The sequence below is a fragment of the Acromyrmex echinatior genome, chromosome 2 (genome assembly GCF_024713525.1).
Source record: "Acromyrmex echinatior isolate Ae372 chromosome 2, ASM2471352v2, whole genome shotgun sequence".
In the NCBI taxonomy this organism is placed as follows: Eukaryota; Metazoa; Arthropoda; class Insecta; order Hymenoptera; family Formicidae; genus Acromyrmex; species Acromyrmex echinatior.
Window position 1 is genome coordinate 18,266,371 of NC_141853.1, and position 24,453 is coordinate 18,290,823.

The 24,453-nt window shown below is 38.4% G+C and overlaps 1 protein-coding gene and 1 long non-coding RNA gene across 7 annotated transcripts in view; one reads left to right on the forward strand and one right to left on the reverse strand.

Annotated features, from left to right (window-relative positions):
• The window catches only part of LOC105143508 (uncharacterized), a 230,683-nt gene extending 217,934 nt beyond the window's left edge, over positions 1 to 12,749 (reverse strand). The window contains exons 1-2 of the long non-coding RNA XR_015544299.1: positions 12,662 to 12,749; positions 12,357 to 12,598 (exon numbers count right to left, since the gene is read on the reverse strand). This is a non-coding gene — a long non-coding RNA (uncharacterized LOC105143508). The remainder of the gene's footprint in view (positions 1 to 12,356; positions 12,599 to 12,661) is intronic.
• Positions 12,750 to 13,052: 303 nt separating this feature from the next.
• cut (homeobox protein, cut) overlaps positions 13,053 to 24,453 on the forward strand; it is a 143,102-nt gene continuing 131,701 nt past the window's right edge. For 4 of the 6 annotated variants that reach the window (XM_087403637.1, XM_087403640.1, XM_087403641.1 and 1 more), the window contains exons 1-2: positions 13,053 to 13,189; positions 20,190 to 21,774. In XM_087403637.1, coding sequence (XP_087259763.1) covers positions 21,676 to 21,774 — 99 coding nt within the window. In that variant the 5' untranslated portion in view covers positions 13,053 to 13,189; positions 20,190 to 21,675. The remainder of the gene's footprint in view (positions 13,190 to 20,189; positions 21,775 to 24,453) is intronic. The other 2 variants (XM_087403638.1, XM_087403642.1) reach the window with 1 other exon arrangement.

The following is a 24,453-nucleotide window of genomic DNA, read 5'->3' on the forward strand; positions in this document are numbered from 1 at the left end:
ATTAATAACTCGCCAGGGCCTATTAATGCTATTGTTCAGAGACGCGTGACGAAAGTGCGTCTGTGTGAGTGCGTCAGCGTGGCCGCGTGCGCGGTGCGCCTGCTATCGGCACTCGAGCGACGGACGTGTGTATGTACCTATGAGCCATGCACGTAAGTTAAGGTATACAGGCCATTTCAAAGTGAGAGGGCGAGACACTCGCAAACAGGTGCTCCCATCTCGTGTCCGTCTGTAATCGGCAGGCCCGATCTGCCGATCGATCGAATCGCGCCACCCGGTGTGAGGGGAAGCCCGCGCTCTTGGAAGAATAAAATGAGATTTTAATCGACTTTTCGTATGCTCACGCACAGCTGGAACGCCTTTTAATACATAGCTCCCGTTCGTAACGTATATTTTGTAGGAGTTGAGCGTCAAGGATACGATTTGCATTAGCATTGCGGATCAATGGAAGTTCTCATTGATAAGAAAAGCTTTGAAACTAGCTATTTATTTCAAAGCAATCTCGAATCAATGTGATTTAAAAAAAAAGAAAAACTATATTATCGTAAACATGTATTAAACATTTATAGCACAATATAATAGAAACTTAGATATTTTATTTTTAGAGAGATTAAGAGAGATAGCCTAACATTTATTAAATACATATTATTAAAAAATAGTAAAACATTACATATTTTGTGGAGAATGAAATATCTTACTCGTCCTAAATTTTTCTCATATGTTTGCCTTCTGCGTCGACGAAGACTTCCTCGTTGAAGACCGCGGTCGAGAAGTGGAGCACGAATAACCGAGCGTACCGATCGCGTTGGAGCGCGTCGCGAAATCTCTGATATATCGGTGCGAAGAATCGAAGCCGTGAAATTTATTTGCCGCACGGCGGTACGTCGGGTGCGACCACTGTGCCGTGAAGGTAATAATAACGATACGCTATATGTATATATGTGGAGAACGGTAGCCGTCAGCAGGCACACAATGCCCAACGACGCACACAAGCCTTCCTCCCGTCTTGTCCAAGTCTCATTACTTCGTTTACACTACCCGGTATACCGGTCGATGCTATCTGTCGTCAGTATATCGGCTACGAGGGTCGCTTCGAATTTTTACCACGACTTGATAGATCGCTTCAGTATGAGCGACGCGCTACTTTTTGCCTTCCTCTTCGATAGTCGCAACGGAACAGTCGTGACCGAAAGAAGGAGGCGAGCAGGGGGCAAGTTCTCTCCCCTATCCTCGGTGGGCATATATACGTTTATGCTAATTTGTAGTTAGCTTACGTACGCTCTCGTATCTCTGCCTTTGATGCGTGCACGGTACGTGCCAACGATAGGGCGACTCGTGGAAACCGGTTTCTGCCTTCCGAAATCGCACGAAACGCGATTTATTTTCCCTTTGTCGGCTATTTGCAAACAGTCGGCGATTTGGCGACCGCTGATTTCGAGCCTTCAAACGTTCAAAGGATGTATGATAATCGCGTAGAACATTACTGAAATATATTAGAGATTAGAAGTTGTGTCGCTAGCACTCGGAATTTTCCGATGCTCAAAAATAATTCGGATTTATTATGGAATACGAAAAGAGTTATCTCGAATTAGACAATATAAAATTATTATATGCAGGATGTGCTGTAAATGATGATACAATTGTAAATAGTGATTCTACGTAGAAAAATAAGTCAAAAACGTAGAATAAAATTTTTTCACTTTGTTTTCGAGCAACATTTTAAATAATTTATAAAATAATAAAATTCAATTTATAAAGTAATAAAATTCCCGACAAATATTTGAAGTCGATTTCCTCGAAAACAAAAAAATTTCATAAAAAAATTTTATTCTATATTTTCAATTTATTTGTTCATGTAAAATCACTCCCTTCAATCACTCTCTTTTTTACTGTACCATCATTTACGGAATACAATGTATATAAAATTAAAAGCATGATTGTGTCATCATTTTCTTTCACGCAAATTTAATATTATACTTATAAATAAATGAGTTTTTTCTTACCCAAAAATCAGTCTTCTTTTTTTTAGCTATTTATAAATAAATAATGAAAGTGAGTTTGTTAAAGATAGCGCACGTGAGTCGTTTCTCGTAACTTGGAAATTTCTTTTCAAATGAAAATTGCCGATTACCCTTTCAATATGACTTAGATGATCCATAATTTAATATTGCATGATTTTCCTTTTATATCTTCGAATATTATCGTCAGTTTAATATATACGAGTTTTGTCAACTTGTAGATATGCAAATTTAAATGCAAACTAATTCTTTCAGAAATTGCCGTATTATAGTATATCTCTCCGAAAAGAAACAAAGGCGTTTCAATATTCTTGTCTTATCACGAATCGGTAAAGAATTAGTACGAAAAGAATCAAATCTATTATTGAAACTGCTAATAAAGGTGGAGACGCAAATGTCCGCACTGCGTCGTTTTCTTCGTACTTCTATACTGCTATATGTGCATTTACGGATCACAGGCAGATTAATAGCCCGTGGAAGGACGAAACCGAGGCGCACGTTGCTTCTGAATCAAGATCGTAAAATCCCTGGCTTCCGTTCACACCAAACGGCCCTCCGAACTCGATTTTTCTCTCTATCTCTATCTTTCCCCTTCTCCTTCCTATTTTGCTCGTATAAGCGCGTGAGGAACCAATAAATCTGGATCCGGTCGCCCGGATCATGTGTGCGGCTACTAAGGCGCTTACACATTCTCCCCCTCTCTGTCTTTCTTTCCGTTTCTTGATCGCGCATTCCCTCCTCTCGTTCTTCCTTCCTTCGCTACAGTTCCCATCGAACTTCCTCGTGCGTCTCTCCGGCCCGCAACAGAGAACTCAAATCTAACTTATTTACATATCTCCGGCGATGGTGGTGAATTACCATATTTACGCGTGTATACACATATATATATATATATATATATATATATATATATATATATAGATATATACGTACTCGGGTGGCACATACGTGCCAATGCATATGGGAGCCAAAGACGGACATGAAGACAGGCGCGTAGGTAGGGGAGTTGAAAGGGGGCAGAGGGGGAAAGACTCCTGGTGCCCGATAAAAACCCTCGTATAGAGGTATACCTCCCGTGTGCAAAGGCGGATCGTATGACACATACGGCATACGTGGCGAGAAAAAAAAAGACAAGAGAGCTATGTCTGCGTGCATGCGTGCGTACGTACATGCATGCGTGCGTGCGTGCGTGCGCGTGCACTCGGCTGTGTGCGTACAAGCGTGTGCAGGGGATACCCCTCCTTTATTGGGCCAGGTGGAGGGGCCGCGCCAAGGTCGAGCCTGGTTCTCTGTCTTTCGATCGTTAGAAAGGGTTGTGGATCGATGAGCATGGATTAGCATTGCATTACGATTATGTCCATATCTTGGAACATTTGTGGCCATCACAATGTGAACTCGATGTCTTTATGATATGTCAAGTACACGATATTTTGTAACGCAAAGTTCGTTTAATATGTGAGAAAAAAAAACAATTTACTTATAATAGACAATAACAGCAATTAATATCATCGATATTATTGATTATATATGCATTGTCGGTATTATTATCTTAAATGTGTTAGATTTGTTATGTATCATTAAATTAATATGTATATAAAAATTTAATAAGATATAAACTCATGATCAATGGCTTAGACGGCGATTAGAAATGTTTGCCCGCAAAGCGTGAGTCTGTAAGTGATGGTACATTGCCCTAGAAAATATCGAAGAAAGAGACCATAAAAGTCGATTAAGATTGCCTTACCCGGCATACGTCGAAGTCGAGATTTTCAACGGAAAACTTACAGCATTTCAGGTAGTTTTGTGACTGACACCTTTGCTTGTTGACCTGGATCAATTCTGAAATCAAGATCCAGGAAAATTGTGTGCAGGTAGCATACAGACGGTGATTCATTGGGCGGAAAAGCATTACTAGCTAACTAGGAAAACAATACTTTCGAAAATCTTGCCATAATATCTAGATTACCCATTACATCATTCAATAATTATCGATTTATCAATTTAAATATATTTTTTTCATATAAACTATTGACTATTCTGTCAAATTCATAAATGAACGTAATTTTGTACGATGTGCAAAACAAAAAAGTATTATTATTATACAAAAATTCACCACGTTTGCGAAAGTAAGGAAAAGCGTGATTATTTGAAACGATCGTTTAAAGATAAAAAAGTCGGCATGGGTCAATATTCACAGTTCGACACGCGAAACATAAAAGTATTAATTACTGTATAAAAATACGCAATGTTTGCGTAAGTAAAGAAAAACATGATTATTTGATGTAACCGTTTAAAAGTAGATAAAAGTCGGCGCGAGACAATGTTCGGAGTCAATGTCCAAACGCAAAAGCTGGAATGTTCTCTTCACTTTCGAAACCGACACTTTTGCTCGTTGACCCGGATCAACCCTGGAAATCAAGATCGAGAAAAGTTGAACGCAGGTAGTATAAAAATGGGCGATTGTCCATTGTGCGTGTGGAAAAGCACGTATATCGGTGGAAAAGAAGTTACGTGTATCGTGTACGGAAAACGATACGCATTCAGCCCGGCGCTCTTCCTCGTCCACGGGGTGTCCTAGAATTGAAAACGTGAGACACGAGCTCGTGGATGCGACAAACGTGACAGGTAGAAACACTCCGGCAGCTAAGAAAAACCTCTTTCTTCCCCCAGAGACTGCTAGACAGTGCATTCAGCGCGATTGGTTCCGTTTCATTTTTCACACCGATTGAAGAACGCATCAACAAATAAAGATATATTCAGTATGCATTTGTATTCTTGTAATCCTTAGATATATTCTCAGTAAATGCACACGCTGTCATCTATGTAATTTATAAAAGCTAGATGTTTTAATAAATGATTTTTCACCGCATAAAATAAAATTTAATTCAGATAAAAAATTTTTTATATAAAAACAATTTTGTCATACGGATAGTATTCAATTCTGTTATTCTATAATCGCAGTGTTGTATCTAACAATAAAGTTCCAGACACCTGACATGTTGAGCTTCCACTCGAAAATCTCAAACTCAGAAGCGATTGGGAACACAACGAGAATGAAAATACATTAAAATTTCCACAAAGGGAAAAAAGCGGGATTATATACCGTAGATCGGGCACAAAAGTATTAGCACCATTTTGCTCCCTTAATATATTATTTCTGCGTCGAGGACCTTCTCAGGCCCCTTCGTCCATAGCCTTTCAATAGACAGTCATATACATATCTATGAGAAGACGAGACGAGAGGGTGAGGAGGATGTACTGATACCCGAATTTCTTTCGATCGACCGGTCGGGAGACGTCGTCTCCATCGCGAGTGTGCACGCGGGATGCAAATTTCTTCGTATGCAAATCGTGCATCGGGAGGTATGCAAATGCTCGGAACATGTGCGCCCCGTCTTTTTCGAACCCTTTTCCGCCCAGCACGCCGAAGATGATCGGGAACGCGCCCGATATTTGCATATCTTGGATATTTCCTCTCATTGTGTATCGGGACTATTGTACCGTGGGTTCCTCCGTTCCGGGATGGGACGCGGAATCTTATGTACATGATGGATCCAAGCCATTAATCCGAATATCTCATTGAACCGAACCGGTGCTAGGATTGACAGATTGCCTCGAGTGTTCCCAGGATCACTGTTTCCGGCTTCTTAATGTTTTCCCGAACGTATGCTCGCAGATGTTTTCGCGCATCAATTAAATATTGAGCCTTATATTTTTTTCGCGTCGAAAAATTCGCAAGTTATAAGAAAAAAAAATATTAAAGTTATAAAGAAATCATTTTTTAAAATTATTTACATGTCTGATATAAGTAGATTTCTGTTAATTATCTATGTATGTACGATCAGTTACGATATGTTAACATTACTTCTAAGTCTACAACAGACATAATAATAGACATCGAATAAGAGTTGCTCAAAGTATTAATGTAGTTGACAGTTGACTAATTGAAGATGCACCGAGCAAACGTAAATAAGATAAAAGAAAATTTAGCGAACGTGAGAAAGGGGCACGGTCGTCTTAGCATATCGAAATTACAACATAATCGAGAGCGTATCGAAATCAAGGGCCAGAGCACAGGATATATTATACTCATAATACGATCGTACCGGAGATGTTATTGTCTGAAACCAGTCTGGAACGATCTCTAACTCTTTTGCATACTCGCTCCGCGATTCGTAATTATTGGTCCACGCGCATTGATTATTAAACAGCTTATTATATGCGTTTCGCTCTCGGTGTTTTCGACGGTGTCCTGTCTGAATATATGTCATCGCGATTGAGGGGAGAACAGTCTAGAAAAACTGCCAGGTGCTCGCAAGTATGAAATCAATTTGGATAAGAAACACTGCGAGAAGGAGCAAGTTTTGCTCGCAAGTCCCAAAGCCCAACGGACGCGCATCTGGAATTTTTTCGCAATAGCATTTGCATATCGATCATCCGGTGCAATAAATCTGTACTACTTGTAAGCCAGTTTAAATTTTACACCTTACCACCCTAGATTATGGAATGATAACATGTCCAACACTGAAAGTTACAACATAATAACATGTAAAAAGCCATACTCACTAAATTATATTTTTATCCTCGCTAGCGTCGTAAACAATACGTAAAATGTGTATACCGATAACAACGTATAACAGTGCTTGTTTACAACGTTTACAGCAACAGATATTTTCGATGATGCATCATGCCGCGCTCGGACACGCAATGTGCAGCGATGCAGCAACGCGGCGGCGGCGGTGGCGGCGGCGGCGGCGGCGACGGCATGGAGGCACAACGCGATCGTTTTGCAATGTTGCTGAAATAATTGCTCGAAAACGGTAGTGCGCGAGTGTGGAGTGCGCGGGGGAGAGATAGATGCTAAATTCCTCTTTGCTCCGAATTAATCTCGGCCGGAATGTAACTCCCACACCCGACTATCCCATTGCCCCCGTGGACGTCGCGCCATGGTGGACTTTCATCACGAATGGCTTCTAGAAGGGATGCAATTGTCCGCGTCGTCGAATCGATGTGTACGAATACGATACACGTTTTCGCGTCACCGACGAGAGAGATAGATAGATATCGCTCTTTAAAGAATGAGAGAGAGAGAGAGAGAGAGAGAGAGAGAGAGATAGAGAGAGAGAGAGAGAGAGAGAGGAGGAGGAGAGGGAAAGAGAGACGAGAGCAGATGTAGCACCGCATTGTGCTCCGATCGAATCATTCATTTGTGTTCTTCGCGTATAGCATTGTATAACGATTGTATAACGCATATCAAGTCGGGCCAAACGTGTTGTTTGCACCGTAATTATTTTACGTTGCGCAATGTGATCGTTTACCGCCGGCATTCGTTGTTTGGGGAATACATCGCGATACAAATATATGTACTACTCGGCAGTTTGATAATACCTGATCGGAAAGACGCATCCCGCCAATGGCGCAACGTCTACAGAGTTGTCCTTATGCATTGCATGTCACATTCGTTGTTGCATAACCACGCTGATAGTGATCGTTTTAAGATATTAGTTGCGTTTTACGTTTAAATGTCTTGTGGCGGAACTTGAGATTGCAACTTGAGATATAACACATTCATAAAAGTAATGCGTTACGCTAACAAGTTTATTATATAATGATATATATTAGAATTTTAAGATATGTATGAATCACTGATTATTCTTATAATCATGGCTATAATAATAAATTTTGCAAAATATCTTTCATAATCGAAATATATTTGTCGGGAGATATAATATCAATACATATTTGTAACGTAAAACATTTGTTATCACTGAGAAAAATGGATTAAATAGTAATTCTGGTGGAAAACGGACAAATCAGAATTTTCTGATTACCAGAATTTTAATTGAGATAAAAAGAATTCTGATTGATATAATTATTCTGGTAAAAATAAGAATTCTATAAATTTTACTAAAAATGTATCAACCAGAATTCCGGTCACTTCAACTAGAATTCTAATAAATTTTCAACTAAAAAGTTTTCTCAGAGATATATACGTATATTTGCTATATACATAATTTGTTTTTCCATACGGTATAATTTTCTTTAACGGATTATCTCAAACGCTAACTCATACGTACACGTATGCAAAGTAATCTTATTAATTATGCAGGGAGATGAAACTCAGCATTACGTCCATGACGAGAAATCTTAATGACAATCGGCGAATAAGTCGCCGATTGGGCGCGGTGTTCCTGCTATTTTCTGGGGCCAGAGCCGGATTCGTCGTATGCAAATATAAAATCGTCGAATAACAATTCTGCCTATGTTTATTAATAACTGCTCTTTCCCATAGACTGTTGGTGACTCGAATAAACCGGCTAAGCGACTCTATGAATCCCTTTGTGAATTATTTCAAGACAGTTCGGATCGATTTTTGAACGCGACATCTTCAAATAAGTTGTGAGCTAACAAAATTATAATACAAATTATTTAGGAACATAAATAAAATGTTCAATTACATTGTTCAATTAAATAACCTTAAAATAATAACTATTATTTCAATAATATATCTTTTATATTATAAGTATAAATTATATTATAAAAAAATTTCTTTTGTTATATGTAAGGTCAAATCAAAACTTCGAATTGATAAAATTGTCGAACGGTACCATTCGATCTCACATACAATTACAGAGCATATAATAACGTATTACATTCGCGAATACATTCAGCTAATGAATTATATTTCCGTCATACAATAATACATATGGAACTTAAACGCGATCTCTTAAGAAATGTCTTAATTAATCCTCAGAAGCGTTTATAGCAAATTACTTCTTGCGGTGGTAATTAGGTAAAATTACAACGTTCGCGTTGCACAATAAAGTAGAACAGACGGCATGAGAACTACTACGTTGATGCAAGAACGGCCGCTTTAGTTTTGCTTATCATTTGCTGCGTGCAAACAAAATCTTATGTATACATGCTTTAATTGAAATAACGCATTCTTTTAGCTTTAAAATTTTTCATAATAATTAAAATAAGCGTGTAATTGATTCATAGATTAATATACCTATTTGTGCTTATATTCATAATTAATTATGTGTTGCTTCTTAGCTATTAAAATGATAAATACATATGCAATTGATATCCTTGATTTAGTAAAAGATAATTAAAATCCAATAAATCTTATAACGTAATATTGAGCATTTGTACATTTTCTCAATTTAACATCAATCAACATTGACGTTGATTGATTATTTATAAAGTCGTAATTCTTGGACAATATAAAGAGGACGTTCTGCATTTTGTACACAGGAAACGATAATGCACTTTTTATCGGCAAAAGATATTGTCGATTGTATACTGTCAAAATTTCTTCATATTGTTGAAGGAAATCAACACGCAATTGCGTGCTTGTTGCGTACGTCCGATTGTTTATCACACGTATGCATGGTAAATATTATAAATACGCGCCGTAAGCACTTTCAAATTTTGACATCTTTGTAAATCCCAATCGTATTTATAGCAAAATGATTCAAAATGTTTCCGGAGAGAGTTGTTAAATAAAGACATAAGCAATTCTTCAAATGTTTAAATTCGCTATAAATTGAATCAGTTTATCACTATTTATTTTTATTTAATTATAAATAAATATAGTATTTTATATATATATATATATATATATATATACACATATACATATATATATATATATATATATATATATATATATATATATATTCGTTTCTAAACGTTATTCAGCATTAAACATTTTTCGATACGTCAACATATTTGTTATCACAGGTTCGATACTCTCGTTTATTATTATGTATTGTACAGTGATTACGCGAAATTCCGGGAATTATGATGCGCTATCGTATGTAATCGACTATTCCTTGTATGACTCGACCCGAGTGTTGAGTATCGCCACGTACGGCGAAATATGATCCCCTGGACGTTCCTGGCCTACATTGCCACTCATTATGTGATCGAAAGTGAACGCTTAACCCTCGCCTCAAGAGGACAATATTGAACAATAGATTGTAGGACCGACGTATATTACGTCAGACAGTGTCGGGTGTAAATCATCAGTAGCATAGCGATATATAGCGATATATAACGATATATAGAGATATATAGCGATCTCAAGTCTCTTGCAAGTCATATAAAAATACGAATTTTCACGTTTCCATAAAAAAAGAATTCTATTTAATATTTGCAAATTTGTTACTACTTTATAACATTATGCACAGCCGTCGCAGAGAAGTAATTTATTAACACGGTTGTTAGAGTTATATATTGCAAGCATAATTCACCGATCAAGATGACACGTTTGATCTATTCGCTCAGTGCTATAGACAGAGCATTCTTCTTCATGAAATTACGACGAGTGTAAGAACTGGGAAGAGTAATGTCGTTCCAGTCATTTGAGGGTTTGTCTTACACGCGGCAATATTTCTGTGTATACTTATAAAGCGAAGTAATGTACAGCAGATGGTCATGGTCATCGCGAGGAACCAAGATCTCGTTTTGTCAGATCCTCAGAATTATGTTTGATTAAAAGCAAGCACGGAAATAATTTAGAAGAGGGTTTAATTCTTTTTGAGATTCTACTCTCGTCTTTTTTTGTGATAAAATCAGACATAATACTATTTTTTATGTTAACAATACTTTTTGATCTATTAAGATTTTATATATTTTCTAAGAATATTAATTCTTTTACGATCTTTAGTATGACTCAATATAAGTTTCATATTTGTTAAATAGCCAAGACTCAATAAAAGTAATTTATTATATTACATCAAATAAAAAGTAAATACTTTTTTTTTCATGAAAAATTCTCATTACGACGAGACTTCTTAATATTAAAGATTCTAAAAAATTTTAAGATTTATACTTTATATTATCAATTACAACTAAAACGTAATGACGTAAATGAGAAAAAAATTAATGAGAATAATTATTAAGTAATTAATGAGAATTGATTATAGAAACAATTTCTGGAGAAGAGATTGCGACGATGCCGGCTGGAATTTTTAAAGAGTGTGCTGCACATTGTCGACCGCGACTCTTAAAATGAAAGCCTCCATTCAGTTGCTAATATTCGTTCAAGTGTACCTTTCTGAAAGTTGTTTCCAAGAGTGTGTATATTTTAAGTACACATGTTACATCCTATAATAACATGTATCCTATAATATCTACATGTACATTGCAATCAGTAGAAACATCCAAACCAGAGTTATAAACAATAATAAAATAAAAATATCACGTATCAAAAAGAGTTAAGTAATTAACGATACTAAATAATAATTACTTTCTAAAAACAATGCTAAACACGTAAGATAAAATGAGCTAAAATGTATTAATAAAAAAATATTTTAAAAAATTATTTAAAATATTTGTCGCATCATGCAATTATATCGATCCACTGTATTAAATCATAAAGCAGTTTTATGAGAAATAATATTGTTAAGGTAACACGGTGAGAGATGCCAATCTCGAAGTGACACTATCTCAAATGGATGCCGCTGCGGTACGAGTTGCGAAAGTGCATATACAAGCTTTCGGGTGAGGATGAGAAGCGGAGTAAAGATAAGGGTAGAAAAACGTCGAGCTGTGTGATCGTCCAGAAGCGACAGCAGTGGGGACAACGAGGGGGTTAGAACCTGCGCCTAAGATCACCCCTTTCGAGCGCATGCTCATGCACCTTTTCCCACCCTGTCGCCGTGCTTTGACTCCCGATCGGAAAGAAGACCAGAGAGCCAAATTATCAGTTTTCCTTATTTTCTCGACTTCTTCTCGCTCAGATTTCAAGCACACATATATACCAATTCGAGACACATTTCTCGATGTAAACTTCAAATTAAGTAATATAGTAAAATACATATCAATATTTTGCTTTTGTGAGATATGTACATATTAAAATTATTAGATAATGATTCGAACTATTTTACAATAAATTTAAAACATTTTCTTTTGAAATATATTTCAAAATCTATTCAATTTGTCATTAATCGTAAAAATTATTAAGTTAACTTGCATAGATAAGTATATTAGATTTAGATTATAAAAACAGACAACTTTACGTCTATTTTGTATAATTTCCGAAGAAGAAACTTTTTTTAAGTTTAAAGACAATATATTAAAAGACGTAAATTTCGACATAGAAAAATAGAAAAATACTAAGTCTGATTTCTATAGAAAGAAAGAAACGGGAAAAAATTGGATATAAATAAAAGGATTGCAATAATCGATTCTTAATTCGAAGCCTAGTCTCTCTGATCATATGTTCTTCCATTGCTGCTGATCAGAAACTTTGTTTCAACTTGAAAATCTTGAGCGTAGCGCAACCCTTCTTTCCGATCAGCCCGTTGAAGTCACCGATACTTCCGATACCTGATATAGTGAACCGTCCCTCGGCGTTGCGGTTCGTGTCCTCGTGGCTGTAGATGGAAGGGGTGCGTAGCACATGGGTGGGGGTAGCCACCCTCACGTTCCAGCAGCCTAGTTTCCATCGGTTTGCGTTATGCGGCGCCACCGTACGGCCTGCGCCGGAGCAGTCTCCCGTTCCCGAGTTGATTAAGTCTTGTCCAACCTCGATGCATCCACGTCCCCTGTATCATTCACCTTAGATTCATCTAGAGGGAAGCGATCATCGGTAACGATCGAACGAGCAGGTCAATCATTAGCGGAATACCTACTACGATTTATGATGGAGAGCTGCGGCTGGTTGATGATGACTGGCCGACCCACCTCGAGACCGAGGCAGACAATTCTTTCGCCGGGGTGGAAAAGTGCGTGGCCGGAGGGATGACTGCGAGGGCTGCAGGCACCGAGCGCTCGAGTTAGTCTCGGCCAGAACACAGGCCCAGCAGGATCATCGCACACGCACACGAGGCGCGTGGAGTGCGTCGAATAGGCCGACACGACGCTTCACGCGCCGGATCATCGGGCGAGTGCAGTGGTGCTTCGGTATAAGGTGTGCTCTCCCCGCTGCCCCCATTCCGTATACGCTCGAGAACAGTCGCGCGAGTAAAGAGGCACTCCTCGGTCCTGCTTACTTCGAGTTTATTTTCTTTATTTCCTTTCATCTGCTTCGCGCTACGGATTTCTTTTCGTTCTTCGCGTACAATTCCGCGGACGACCACGAAGATCGGAGAAACGGTTCCGAGGGAAGACGACGTCGAAGAGTGACTACGGAGAATGGCGGAGAGACTGTGTTGCATCAGGTGATTGTCAACGACTTGTGATTGTGTACTTGTGATGATCTTCAGCTGTGATAAAGTTTTCCCCCTCGAGAGATTTCGTGATGATCCAAGTTAACGCGGGTGATTGGCACGTAGGGGCTATACGCGAATAATCTTGAGCAATTTTCTCTAGAGATAGTTATTGTATCAATGGACACGATAGGTACATTCGAAATAACTTCGATTTAAAAAAGTATAAAATGATGAAATTGCAAATAAGTAACTGCATTTTATTTTTAAAGTTTTAATTTAAATTTGCAATTTCTTACGTCAAATCATTTACAGAAATTTTTCTTTTTTAGATTTTATTTAATTTTAGATTTTATTTTCAGATTTTATTTAATAAAATAAATGGATTATTGGAGAAATATTGAAATAGCAGATCAGCGCGATGCGATATCTAGTTAGATTAGATTTTTATAATAAATGCATTTAAAAAAAGCATATTTGCTTTATCAAAATTGTATAAAATATAATATAATCCATAGTATGAATACTTTAACAATATTTCTGCATTTAAATATTTTTTTCATAAAATTATCTTTAATGTCGAGGAGATTTACAAAAAAATGACTCATGATCGCGTTACAGTAATAATGTGAGAGAAAAACTAAATTCGCGTAACTATGATATTTTTAACTAAGGATATTGTGATAAGTTCAATCTCGATCAGCACTTTCGTGGGATTTTCTTTCTCATTTGAGTTCCCCCCGCAAATACATCATACACGTGTAGGCATTCTTTAGAATTATCTGAAAGTCGAAACGGTACCAGCGTGAACGTGACCATCAGACGGATTCCAGATCGTCTCGGGCATATTACGTACCTTTATCTCAAGCGGTCAACCAACTTGCTTCTCGGCTCGGAAAGGAGAGTGAGAAACGCGATTCGAGTGGCTCTCTGTCGGAGAACTCGAGACCCGGTTGATAGCACTTAGCTGACTATTATAATTCGCGCGAGTTTCAGATCGGCAAACACGTAAACCTTAACGTCTCGAGTACGAGATCGTAAACTTCATTTGCGTTTCAACGCGCGGAACTGGCGTCAAGTGTGTTCACGAAACTCGTGATCGTTGACGCGAGATCATCATTAGTGAAAGAGAGAGAAAGAGAAAGAGGGGGGGGGGAGGGTAAGGAGAAGCAGAAATTTTCTCCATACATTGGTAAACTCCTCTGATTTAGGCAAATGCATCTTAAAGAAATTCGTGGGAAACTTGATATTATGTCACAGTACACCTATTATGAAAAAAAGGAAGACTTATGAAGGAGTACTTATATTTAATCATGATCGATCCCTGTGTCATACTTCTTCAATGTTCGCGATCTTGCGAGTCATTAGCGGTTGACAAATGTTTCTTTCTTTTCTTTTTTCTAAAAAAAAAACCTCCATTTTTCATGTAAGAAGCGTTCAAGCGTTGTCTCGAAAAATAATCATCGCATTCATCCGGATCGAGTTCATTCCTCGGATCCTGTATGTACCTCCCTATCTGTATCCCCCTTCGACTCCCTTGCTCTTATCCGGTATAAAAAAGATTTCGCTTACTGTCGGACAGACGGACGGTTGAGTCTCATGTCTTTCCTACCGCGAGTGTGTCGCGCGACGACGTCCCTGAGCGCGGCTCTTGAACTTACGGTTCTCTCGTTCGTCGCGCATCCTTCGTGTGCCTCCGCGCAAAAGATATTGTTACAATCGCCGGGGAGTCTTCGAAGAGAATCGCGTTGCCCCACGAAGACCAATGGCGGGGACAGGGCGGCGGAAGAGACTTTATCGTCGACCGGTATATTGAGTAGCGTGCGACCGTTGGAAGAAAGTGAGTCTCTCTGCTGCGAGCAGCGAAATTCCAAGACGACCGTGACGCACAACGCGACGTCTTTCGCGGTTCCGTTTTCGATAGCCGGCACTCGGGGACTTTTTGTTTAATCGTTTTTGTTCGTGCGCGATATGTCGTATTCTCGCGACAAGGTAAAAAAAAGAAATCCCGCCGATTAAACGAAGGCGCGTTTCAAATTCCTAGAGGTTTCATTTAAGTGATATCAATGAGCAGTTTCCGATTCAACGGTATTCAGAAAACTTCGTCAACTATCCTTAGCCCATTGATTTTTCTCTTTAATATAAAAAAAAATTAAACTCCAGGCAAAATAATAAATTTGATACGTGATCCTCTTGTTACATGTAGACGTAATTAGTTTTACGATCAGCTTCTTGCACATTCAGCATTTCGTTATCTTCAAAGAAGAATGACTGCGAATTAAAAACACATACACACCCCTGACAGTTGCTTTTTTCGCGCGACACGCGTAAAAATCTGTGACGGACGGCAATGGTAATTTGCATAAAGCGAAACGCGATCGAGAAACCGCGGCGCGTAAGCGATGCAGCGGCGACGCGGAAAATGGCCGAGAAATTCGGTTTTTGTTCTCATCGATGGACGATGTAAATGCGAAATAAACCCGCGCTACTACGGGTGTACGTCTGGGAAATATGTAATTTAAACTCGAAATGATTTGTCGCAAGTGAGTTATTCCACGGTACATCGAAATCCGAGCGGCACGTCGCATATCAGGCAACGCATTAACTTGTCGTACTATTACGAGAACTGACCGGTCATACCGCGTATATACGAGCAGTAAAATCGTCTCAACGGCATTGCAAAACGTGAGGGTATATTCGTGCTTTTGGCCAATCGCCGAACGTCCACCCACCGGCGGTCAAACACTTTCGATTGATAATTTTATCTTTATCGTAAATGTAAACGATCTTCACGTGTCTGATTTCGTGCCAGTGTTCAATAAATTTAAAACAATTTTTCAAAATGTGCAAAAATACCACACGAATCAGCAGAAAAATAATAAACATTCATAATGCGTCACTATGGTTTTTATTCGAAATCGTTTTGCAAATCCGATATTTTAAATTATCGCTACTTTCCTGAGATCAGTAATTCTATTATACATAGAAAGTCGACATATGTATAACTTACAAAAAATATTTTTATCCAAAATTAGTCTTTTCTGACAAATCTAGCTATGGAATATTCTGTTTTAATATTAATTGTTGCCATAAAACGTAATATAATTTTGCGATACAAGGGCTATTTTAAAGAACTTATCGAATAACAGATAAAAGCGATAGACTGTTCAGAATGTGTCACTGGAAGTTCACGTTACTTTATTAAGTGCTCAACAATGAACTGTCAGTCAAATTTATCTGCTCGTTTTCGATCAAGAATAACCATTTCGATTGTAATTCTAATTATCTGGCAAACTTAATGCATATCTCTTCTCGGTATTATAATCAAATAAAAAGTCATTTTATTAAGTTGTCTTCCAATATCTCTTTAGAACTCACTGTTGCATTATAAATTCAAAATTTTCAGATTTTTACAAAAATATATACGTTATGTAACAACTATAAATTTAGAGATACTTTTATCATGAAATAATTAAACTATCTCTATGTAGATGGAAAAAAATGTATAAATATCGAAAAATTTAATTTATTATTAAATTAACTTTCTTTTAAAGAATTAAATTGAAATTGCAAGGATTGTGTGCGCTATACCTTTGTCGAAGCTATACAAGTACATAACTCGTGGATACATAATTATAATACAATTCCTGCGCTAAATGCAGGTTCGAAATTCTTAATTTTGCTCCAAGATATATTTCTACAAGAACATTTTATTTCTATTCAGGATGTCTACGATCTATTTAAAACTCGAATCCACTCATCATTGGCGGTGCCACCGCATAACATAGCCGTTTGTCCGGGCTACTGGCTTTGTCAACAATGTATCCAAATGTGGACAACAAAATTATATATTTCTAACCGTCGAAGACGCGAGAATTGCTAATCTTGCCCATCGCAATATGTATGTACGCGTGTACGCGGATGCACACGCACATCGCGCACGTCGACCGGCGTTGACAAACTAATCCTCGCGCTATACCGGGTGATCGTAAAGTACGCTGGCAAGCTAGCAATCGTGTAGTATTTTCGTGGTTTAGTCGAGCCTGATAAATCTCGCGCATTAGCTCCGCGACAACGCGAGTTAACGTAACCGCATCACATCGGCTCCGAAAATTACAAGTTTATGAAATTTCTGCGAACTTCATAGCGCAATCAATATCACGCGCGAATTGTTCTTGTCATTCGTTATGACGAAACGTGTCTAAGCACTACGAGTGATTTCAAAATAATAGATATTCCGCGTGAAAATCGGACTAACGTGAGAATATATTGAATTCTTGTCTTATTAGCAATCATTTTGTTAGAAATAATTTTACATAACTTTATGTCTCTTGATCAAATGCAATATATTTCCTTCGTTAATAATTATAATACATCCTCCTCTTTATGTCGCAACGATTTTCGATTATCACTTGTCTCACTGCACCATTTGAGAATACGAACGAGACGAATGATATTCATTGCAGAATACGAAAGCAGACATTGTCACATTAATAACAACTGGCTGAAATTCCCTAAGTTAAACAGCCGCGTTAGCCGTAGAAACCAATCCCAAACTGCTGATGGTATTGCGAATTAGCGCGGAATACTTAATCGTACAAAATCGATCGTCACGTTGTAACTTTGTTGCGTTAATCGAGCAACAAGTATCTAGTCAGTATTCTAATGATGATGCGCCTGATGTTATGTAAACTATAGGTATACTCAGTATCACATTTAATCAATTAATTTTAACTTTCTACATTGATTTGTGCAATAATCTATTAGTTGTTAAAAATGTATCATAAAAATTAGCGATTCCATAAATTAATTTCTCTCTCTCTCTCTCTCTCTCTCTCTCTCTCTCTCTCTCTCTCTCTCTCTCTCTCTCTTTAATAATATCGTTTCTGCTTGATTATCGACAGAATTAACATGCGTTAATTAACACTTAGAAAATACTTCGCACTGAAAAATTATTAAGAAAAATTTAATAAAAAAATAATTTATTAGCATTGATGTAGAACGCTACGTTCTAATAAATAATTACGAGTCTAAATTAATAATTATACTATTCTTTTCTTGAAATACATTTTTCCAGATATTATAATCTTAACAAATTATGTTAATTATTTGGTACTTTTCTTAACTTTGATTTTTGTAATTTCATAGAAAATTTTTTTCACAGCCAACATGATATATATAACTATTCTCGTGTACTGTTTAATTTTAATTCATTACGGAAATGAATTCGTTAGAATCCCAAACTGCGACAATCAATCTTGCAAAGTCGAAAGTCAATACTGCAGACAATCAGTATGAAAATGAACGTTACGTGTGCTCGTACGTGCACCGGGTTCGATACTAGTTAAGTTAACTGGTGCGAAGTGGGTTTACCGCGGTAAAAGGCGGGTTGTACTAGCTAACCCCTTCAGTGGGCTATTATCTGCACGCGTGTGCCCTTAGCCTATTTTTTTATTTACGACGCGTAAGTCAACCCCATAACATCGTGACAAGAATAATTCTGATATTAAATGCTTAGTGTTGCAGTTTCTTTTCTTTCTTTTTATGGGTTAATTAGAATCATAAAAATACATAGACACAGCAAATTTTTCGTTTGGCATTCAAAAGTTATCTTGTCCCTTGATACGAAGAATTTTGGATAGGAAGAATTTTTTTACAGTCACGCAATTTGCTTGAATAGAAATTTAAAAATTTAAGAAATCTCTCGCCTATTTCGTGAACTGAAATATTTGGCTATTGAAACAGTGAGATTTAGCTAATTCAATTTTTAATCGCGTGTTTAGTAAAAGAACAATGTTATTGATTAAAGTACGGTATTTCTGTTGATTAAGCTGTTAGATCTCAACTAGATACAGTTCACGATTTAGAAAGGAAAACTTTTGTCCTGCATTTTAAAGTAATTTTCAAGTAATTAAGAAAGGAGAGGCACTGGGTGTAATGGCGGATACACGCGCGGAAGGAGACTTTGGATGGCTTGTAATTTTTATTCTTGTGTAAATGACAGTTTGAATGATTTCACTTTCCAAATCATAATTTTTCCGTAACTTTTATCTTATAAAGAGTATCATCTTATTTAATAAAAAATATTTAAATAGCTAATCAAATTCTGATTCTTAGTTAAAAACATTGTTTACTATTTGTGACCATTTTAGAGTTTTAATACGTAATTGTCATTTATATATACTTCGTAATTTCTATATTCCCCAACTATCTTTCTTTCTTCTTTATGCTTCTCGTCTAATATTTTCCTTCAGTCACAATTCAATAGTAATCAAATTAAATCGTGAATTAAGAACTCCAACAAAAAAATATATGAATCAGAATTGTAAAATTTAATCGATCTTATTAAATGTTCTAAGATTACCTCGATTATTGTCGATGTAAATAATTTCCAACTCTGCTCAGTGAAGTAATTGATAGAAAAGTTGACGCATCTTTCGAAAAATCAAAACAAATTTGGAATCTAATCTGTCTTTTTCAACAAAAGATATTTACTTAAGCTGTTAAGACTTTTGGTGGGTTAGGGACCAAGAAAATAGAAAGAAAGATAGAATAAAGAAAGACAGAAAAGGCGATGGAAGAAGGAAAGAGGAGGAGGAAGATAGAAAGTCGAAAAAATGAAACAGGCTGATAGAGGGAGCGAAAGGGGGATAGATCGGATGGAAAGGATGGGAAATCAGAAGAAAAAGAGTAAGGAACGAAGAAGGGAACTAGCGATCGGCAGGGGTTGGAAAAGGGCGGTCGGGGAGTTGAAAATATGAGATCCGCTCTGGTAGGGACCACCTAGCCAGCCTCCGCTTCTTTCCGCGGCCTCCCGCTCCTTCTCGCGGCTTATCCCCACTCACGCAGTGTCCTTTCCGAGATCAGACGGTGCGACCGTGGTGGGGATACTCCCAGAGTCCAAGATTGGTTGTGTGGGGGGTTGGACTACCCCACTACGAGTCGCAGATCCCGCCTATCTCCCACCATTGGTTCTGCGCCTCCTCCAGGCATTGCATCGGTCGTCCGGTAGCTCTTAGTTTCAGGTTAGGAGCCTGCTAGTACGGGTCTCGTTCTCTCTTCTTGAGGTCATCCGGACGAGAGCGGACGAAAGAGTTCGCGACCCGGGTGCGTTAGTGGAATCACAAAACGAGGAAGGAGACCAAGAAAGAGGAAGAGCAGGATATCGAGAATAACCAATCATCTTTACTCTACCTTTCGATAAAAGAAGGCACTGAACGTCAGACATTGGGCCTGCCATCAGAGTGACATCGATGAAACTCAAGAGACTGCTGGAGAACGGATTACACAAGGAGAGCAGATTTCGAAATCGCGCGGCGTATCAATCAAGTGTTACCTTCAAGTGTCACCAAAGTGTTCCGAATCTCGAAGTGATCTTCCTCATGTGACTGGAGGAGACTCCGTTCACATCATCGTGATTGTTTTTTTTTGTGTAGTCGATTGTGCACCTAAAGTGCGTGAGTGTCGCGGACTGAGCTCCGGTTGACGCGAGTGAGAAACACTGATCCGTTCCGTGATGCGTGCCGTGTGATGCGGCAGCGAGTAGAGATCTGCTCGCATGAGGACGACGAAGAAGAGCATAACATTGAATATCGACAGACTGTCTGTGAGAGACTACATAATCCTGATGAGTCTGCGGATAGTCCTGTCTAGGAGTTCCATGACCTTCTGATAGTAGTGATAGTAGTCTAATGATACGGTGACGAATGATACGGATCAACACAATCCGTCGATCGAGGAAGATCGAGACGTTTAGCACAGTGCTGATAATGTCGCGATACCGAGCACGTTTTCGACAAATGTGAAATTACCGTTTGATCTGTGAGAATTCCAAGTGTCGTGATTCAACGTTGCTTATGAACGAATCGCGACGTGCTAAATCCAGACGATCGGCTCGGATCACAGAAAGACAAGAAAAAGACCGATCCAAGTACTCCGCTTAGATTAGAAATTAATAGATAGAGGACGTGCTGTGTGAGTGATAACTATCAAACGCTTGCAACGTACGTTGGAAACTCTCGAGAGGGAAACTCCTGAAGATCGAATGCGCGCTGCCACGAAAGAGTGTCGGCCCGGCGATGCTCATCGCGTGGCAGTAACACGAAAGCGCGAGCCACCGAGTGGACGCGTGACACGCTACACATTGCGCTGTAGACTGCTGGTGAGAGACGGTACCGACGGAACCGCCGCCTAAAACGTGTTCTCCGAGTGTGACCGGCAACGGAGGTGGAGGAGGCGGCGGCGGAGGCGGCAAACGAGGAAGAGCAGTTTTGCGTCCGCCGGAGAAGCTCGAAGCCGTCAAAGTGGCTTCGTCACTGGGGCTCCAGGGGCCGTCAGCGCCGATCGGGGCCCAACTACTGGCTACTGGTGGTTCGGAGGATGCGCCGACCGCGACCGTGTACCACGCCAATCTGGTAGCCGGTAGCAATACCTCCGTCGTGACAGCGGCGCTCCAACAGCCCATACTAGCGAGTCTGAACTCAGCGGCATTGGCCAGCATGCAGGCCTCCGCGGAGGCCAACTCGCGGAATATAACGACCATGGAATGGCTCTACAAGAAGGAGCCCTTATTCACGCTTGCCCACTTCTGGCAACAGGTAAGTGCATGATACGATGTGTATTCCACACGCAATAACTCCCACTGGATAATAGTTCGGTATTGATACTGTGAATCCTCCCCGTATTGCCTGTCATTGCGAGACTCAAGTGTCCAATATCACGACTGATCAGCCAAATATTTGGTCGGAAAAGAATCTTGCATTGCCCATCAGTGCGAATGTAAAAAAGATATCCCTTCGTTACGTGACAGAAAAGTGATCGCGATCATTGTGCTGCGTGCACGTTGCTTTGGTGACGAGGATTAGTGCGGATAGGCTGAGTAGCGAATATTTTGGGTCACGCGAGAGCAAAGTGATCACGATTGTGCCGATTGGGTGTATTTTGCGAGGAAGAAAGAGAGAGAGAGAGAGAGAGAGAGAGAGAGAGAGAGAGAGAGAGAGAGAGAACTTCGTAGATGTGCGTTCATTCTACGTATATCCGGAAATGGGCCGCTCCGCGTTGGCATAGGGTGAGATAATCCCGGAGGGTTGCCGGAGGGTTCGACCGTGTCACGCGTACGCTGCTAGTAGGAACGTTTAAATCAGAAAATCTACTCGATGCGGGTAACACAGTTATTCGATACGTTGCCGGTATTTACGCGATGGGACAGACTGTCCACGTAATACGAAAGAAAAATATACACACTTTGAAGAGCCTTGCGTTTTCTGTTTACACACGGTAGTTTTGCGCTATAAATGTCGCTTCGATATTCTGATGCCGTTGATTATTGATAGCATTGCGGTCTTGATAATTGCAAATTAAATTATGGAAAGCATAAAAAGAAAATATGTTATACTGCTATCAAAATGTTAAATATAGAGCTGAATAAAAAAACCGATAAGAATGTTCAGCATTATATTTATTACCGGTAACGATGACTCGTGCATATTCGCGTACGGAGTATCTATTAGCAACTACTAGGTAAGATTAGCTTCGTGTACGTGACATGTTACAATTGTACTGCGATTAAATATAATCTACTATAAAATAGGTAAATTGTACATTTGTTTTTGCGTCTTCAAAATTCTCACGAATATTTTAATTGATTGCGAAAATGAAGAATATGGGGCATGAAGGAAAGTGAAAGATTGATATAAGATTATTTATAATATTTCACAGCATAAATGAGAAATATATTACTATTCAAAAATCGAGAATCATTAGATTTGAAAACTAAATTTTAATACACGTTAAAGACTGCTGTATGACATATCAATACTTAACTTAGTAAAATAAATTCACAGAAAAATAAATTATTAATATTTATGATCTCTTTGCTCCAAACTCATGTATATTCGTTATTTAGTGATTGCTATATATCGGATTTTCCCAATAACTGTCATGCAACTTTATATTAAATTTCGTAATATTTATTTACCAATAAATAAAAACTTTTTATCTGTCACATCACTGACATCGCGATTCTTAAAGCAAGCATACGAATTTAATTGACAAGCGGAATAGGTTAATAACAGCGTGCTGTTTAAGAGTGTATTTCATAAGTATTCATATGAATTCATCCGTTTCGAATAACCGTTGACGAATCGGTACGTACACCGGGAACAATTAATGAGGAAAAATTAAATCACTGCGTTTCTCTGACAATATTGACGAATAACGTGAGCTATTGATATCTATTAAGGCCGATGGTCGTTTGCTGTAAGTTCCGTCATTGCAACTATTTGTATCGTTGACTATTAGTAAGAAAAAAAAAATAATCTGTCATTTCTCGCGAAGGTAAAATGAGAAGATATTAAAAAGGATTTAATATGTCCGTGGTTGATGAATGTATAGCTGTCAGTATGCAGCGTGATTTATAAGTCGCTTGCTCATTAAGATAATTTGTACGTTTGAAACGTTTTGTCAAATATTACTATCGAGTGGCGAGTCTTGGGCACATATCTCAAAAATAGAATTGCTTTGTCAGTCAATAATATCTGTAAATAATGTCCGTTAGTGGTAAATCTTCCACCGCAAAATCTTTCGACACCTCGTCCGTAATTGCTCGTTGGTCAGATTCTCGGCCACTTGGCCGATTCTAGGGTCAAACGCCAAAGGTGTGAGGGTGGCTAACGTCGAAGTTTCCCTAGTGCGGTACTTGGTGTTTGGAGGATAGTTTAGCGATTTGGGGATGGCGTGGCCGACTTGCGGCAAAGTGGCCGACATAGAAGGGGGTTGTTGCTAGCTGATAAACGATAAAGCCCCACTGAAACGTGCCGATGTTAATGACTGGCCACAGGAAATACAAACGATTGTCGCATCCTTTGATTAGCGGAAAATCAACTACGGGACGAAAAAAAGGAAGAATCGGACAGATGTCAATGAACGACGACTTTCCGGTAAAAATTCGATATTTTACCGGATGTTTCAATAATTCATAATTTATCATGTCTTAAATTAGTTCAAAAAATGAACTAGATATATTTTTTGTATATTAGTTATTGGGAAATAAAACATTAATTTTCGAAGAAGATTGTTAATTTATTTATAAAAAACGAGATACATACATTTGTTTGTTTTAAATATTATCCTGCTTTTCAAATTTTCTTATTCAAAGATTGTATTTACAATTACAATAATATTATAAAATGTAAGTTAATAAACTAATATTGTTATCAATATAGGGGCAGATATAAATTTTAAAGTGTTAAGATTTTCTAACATCATAATTGAGATAT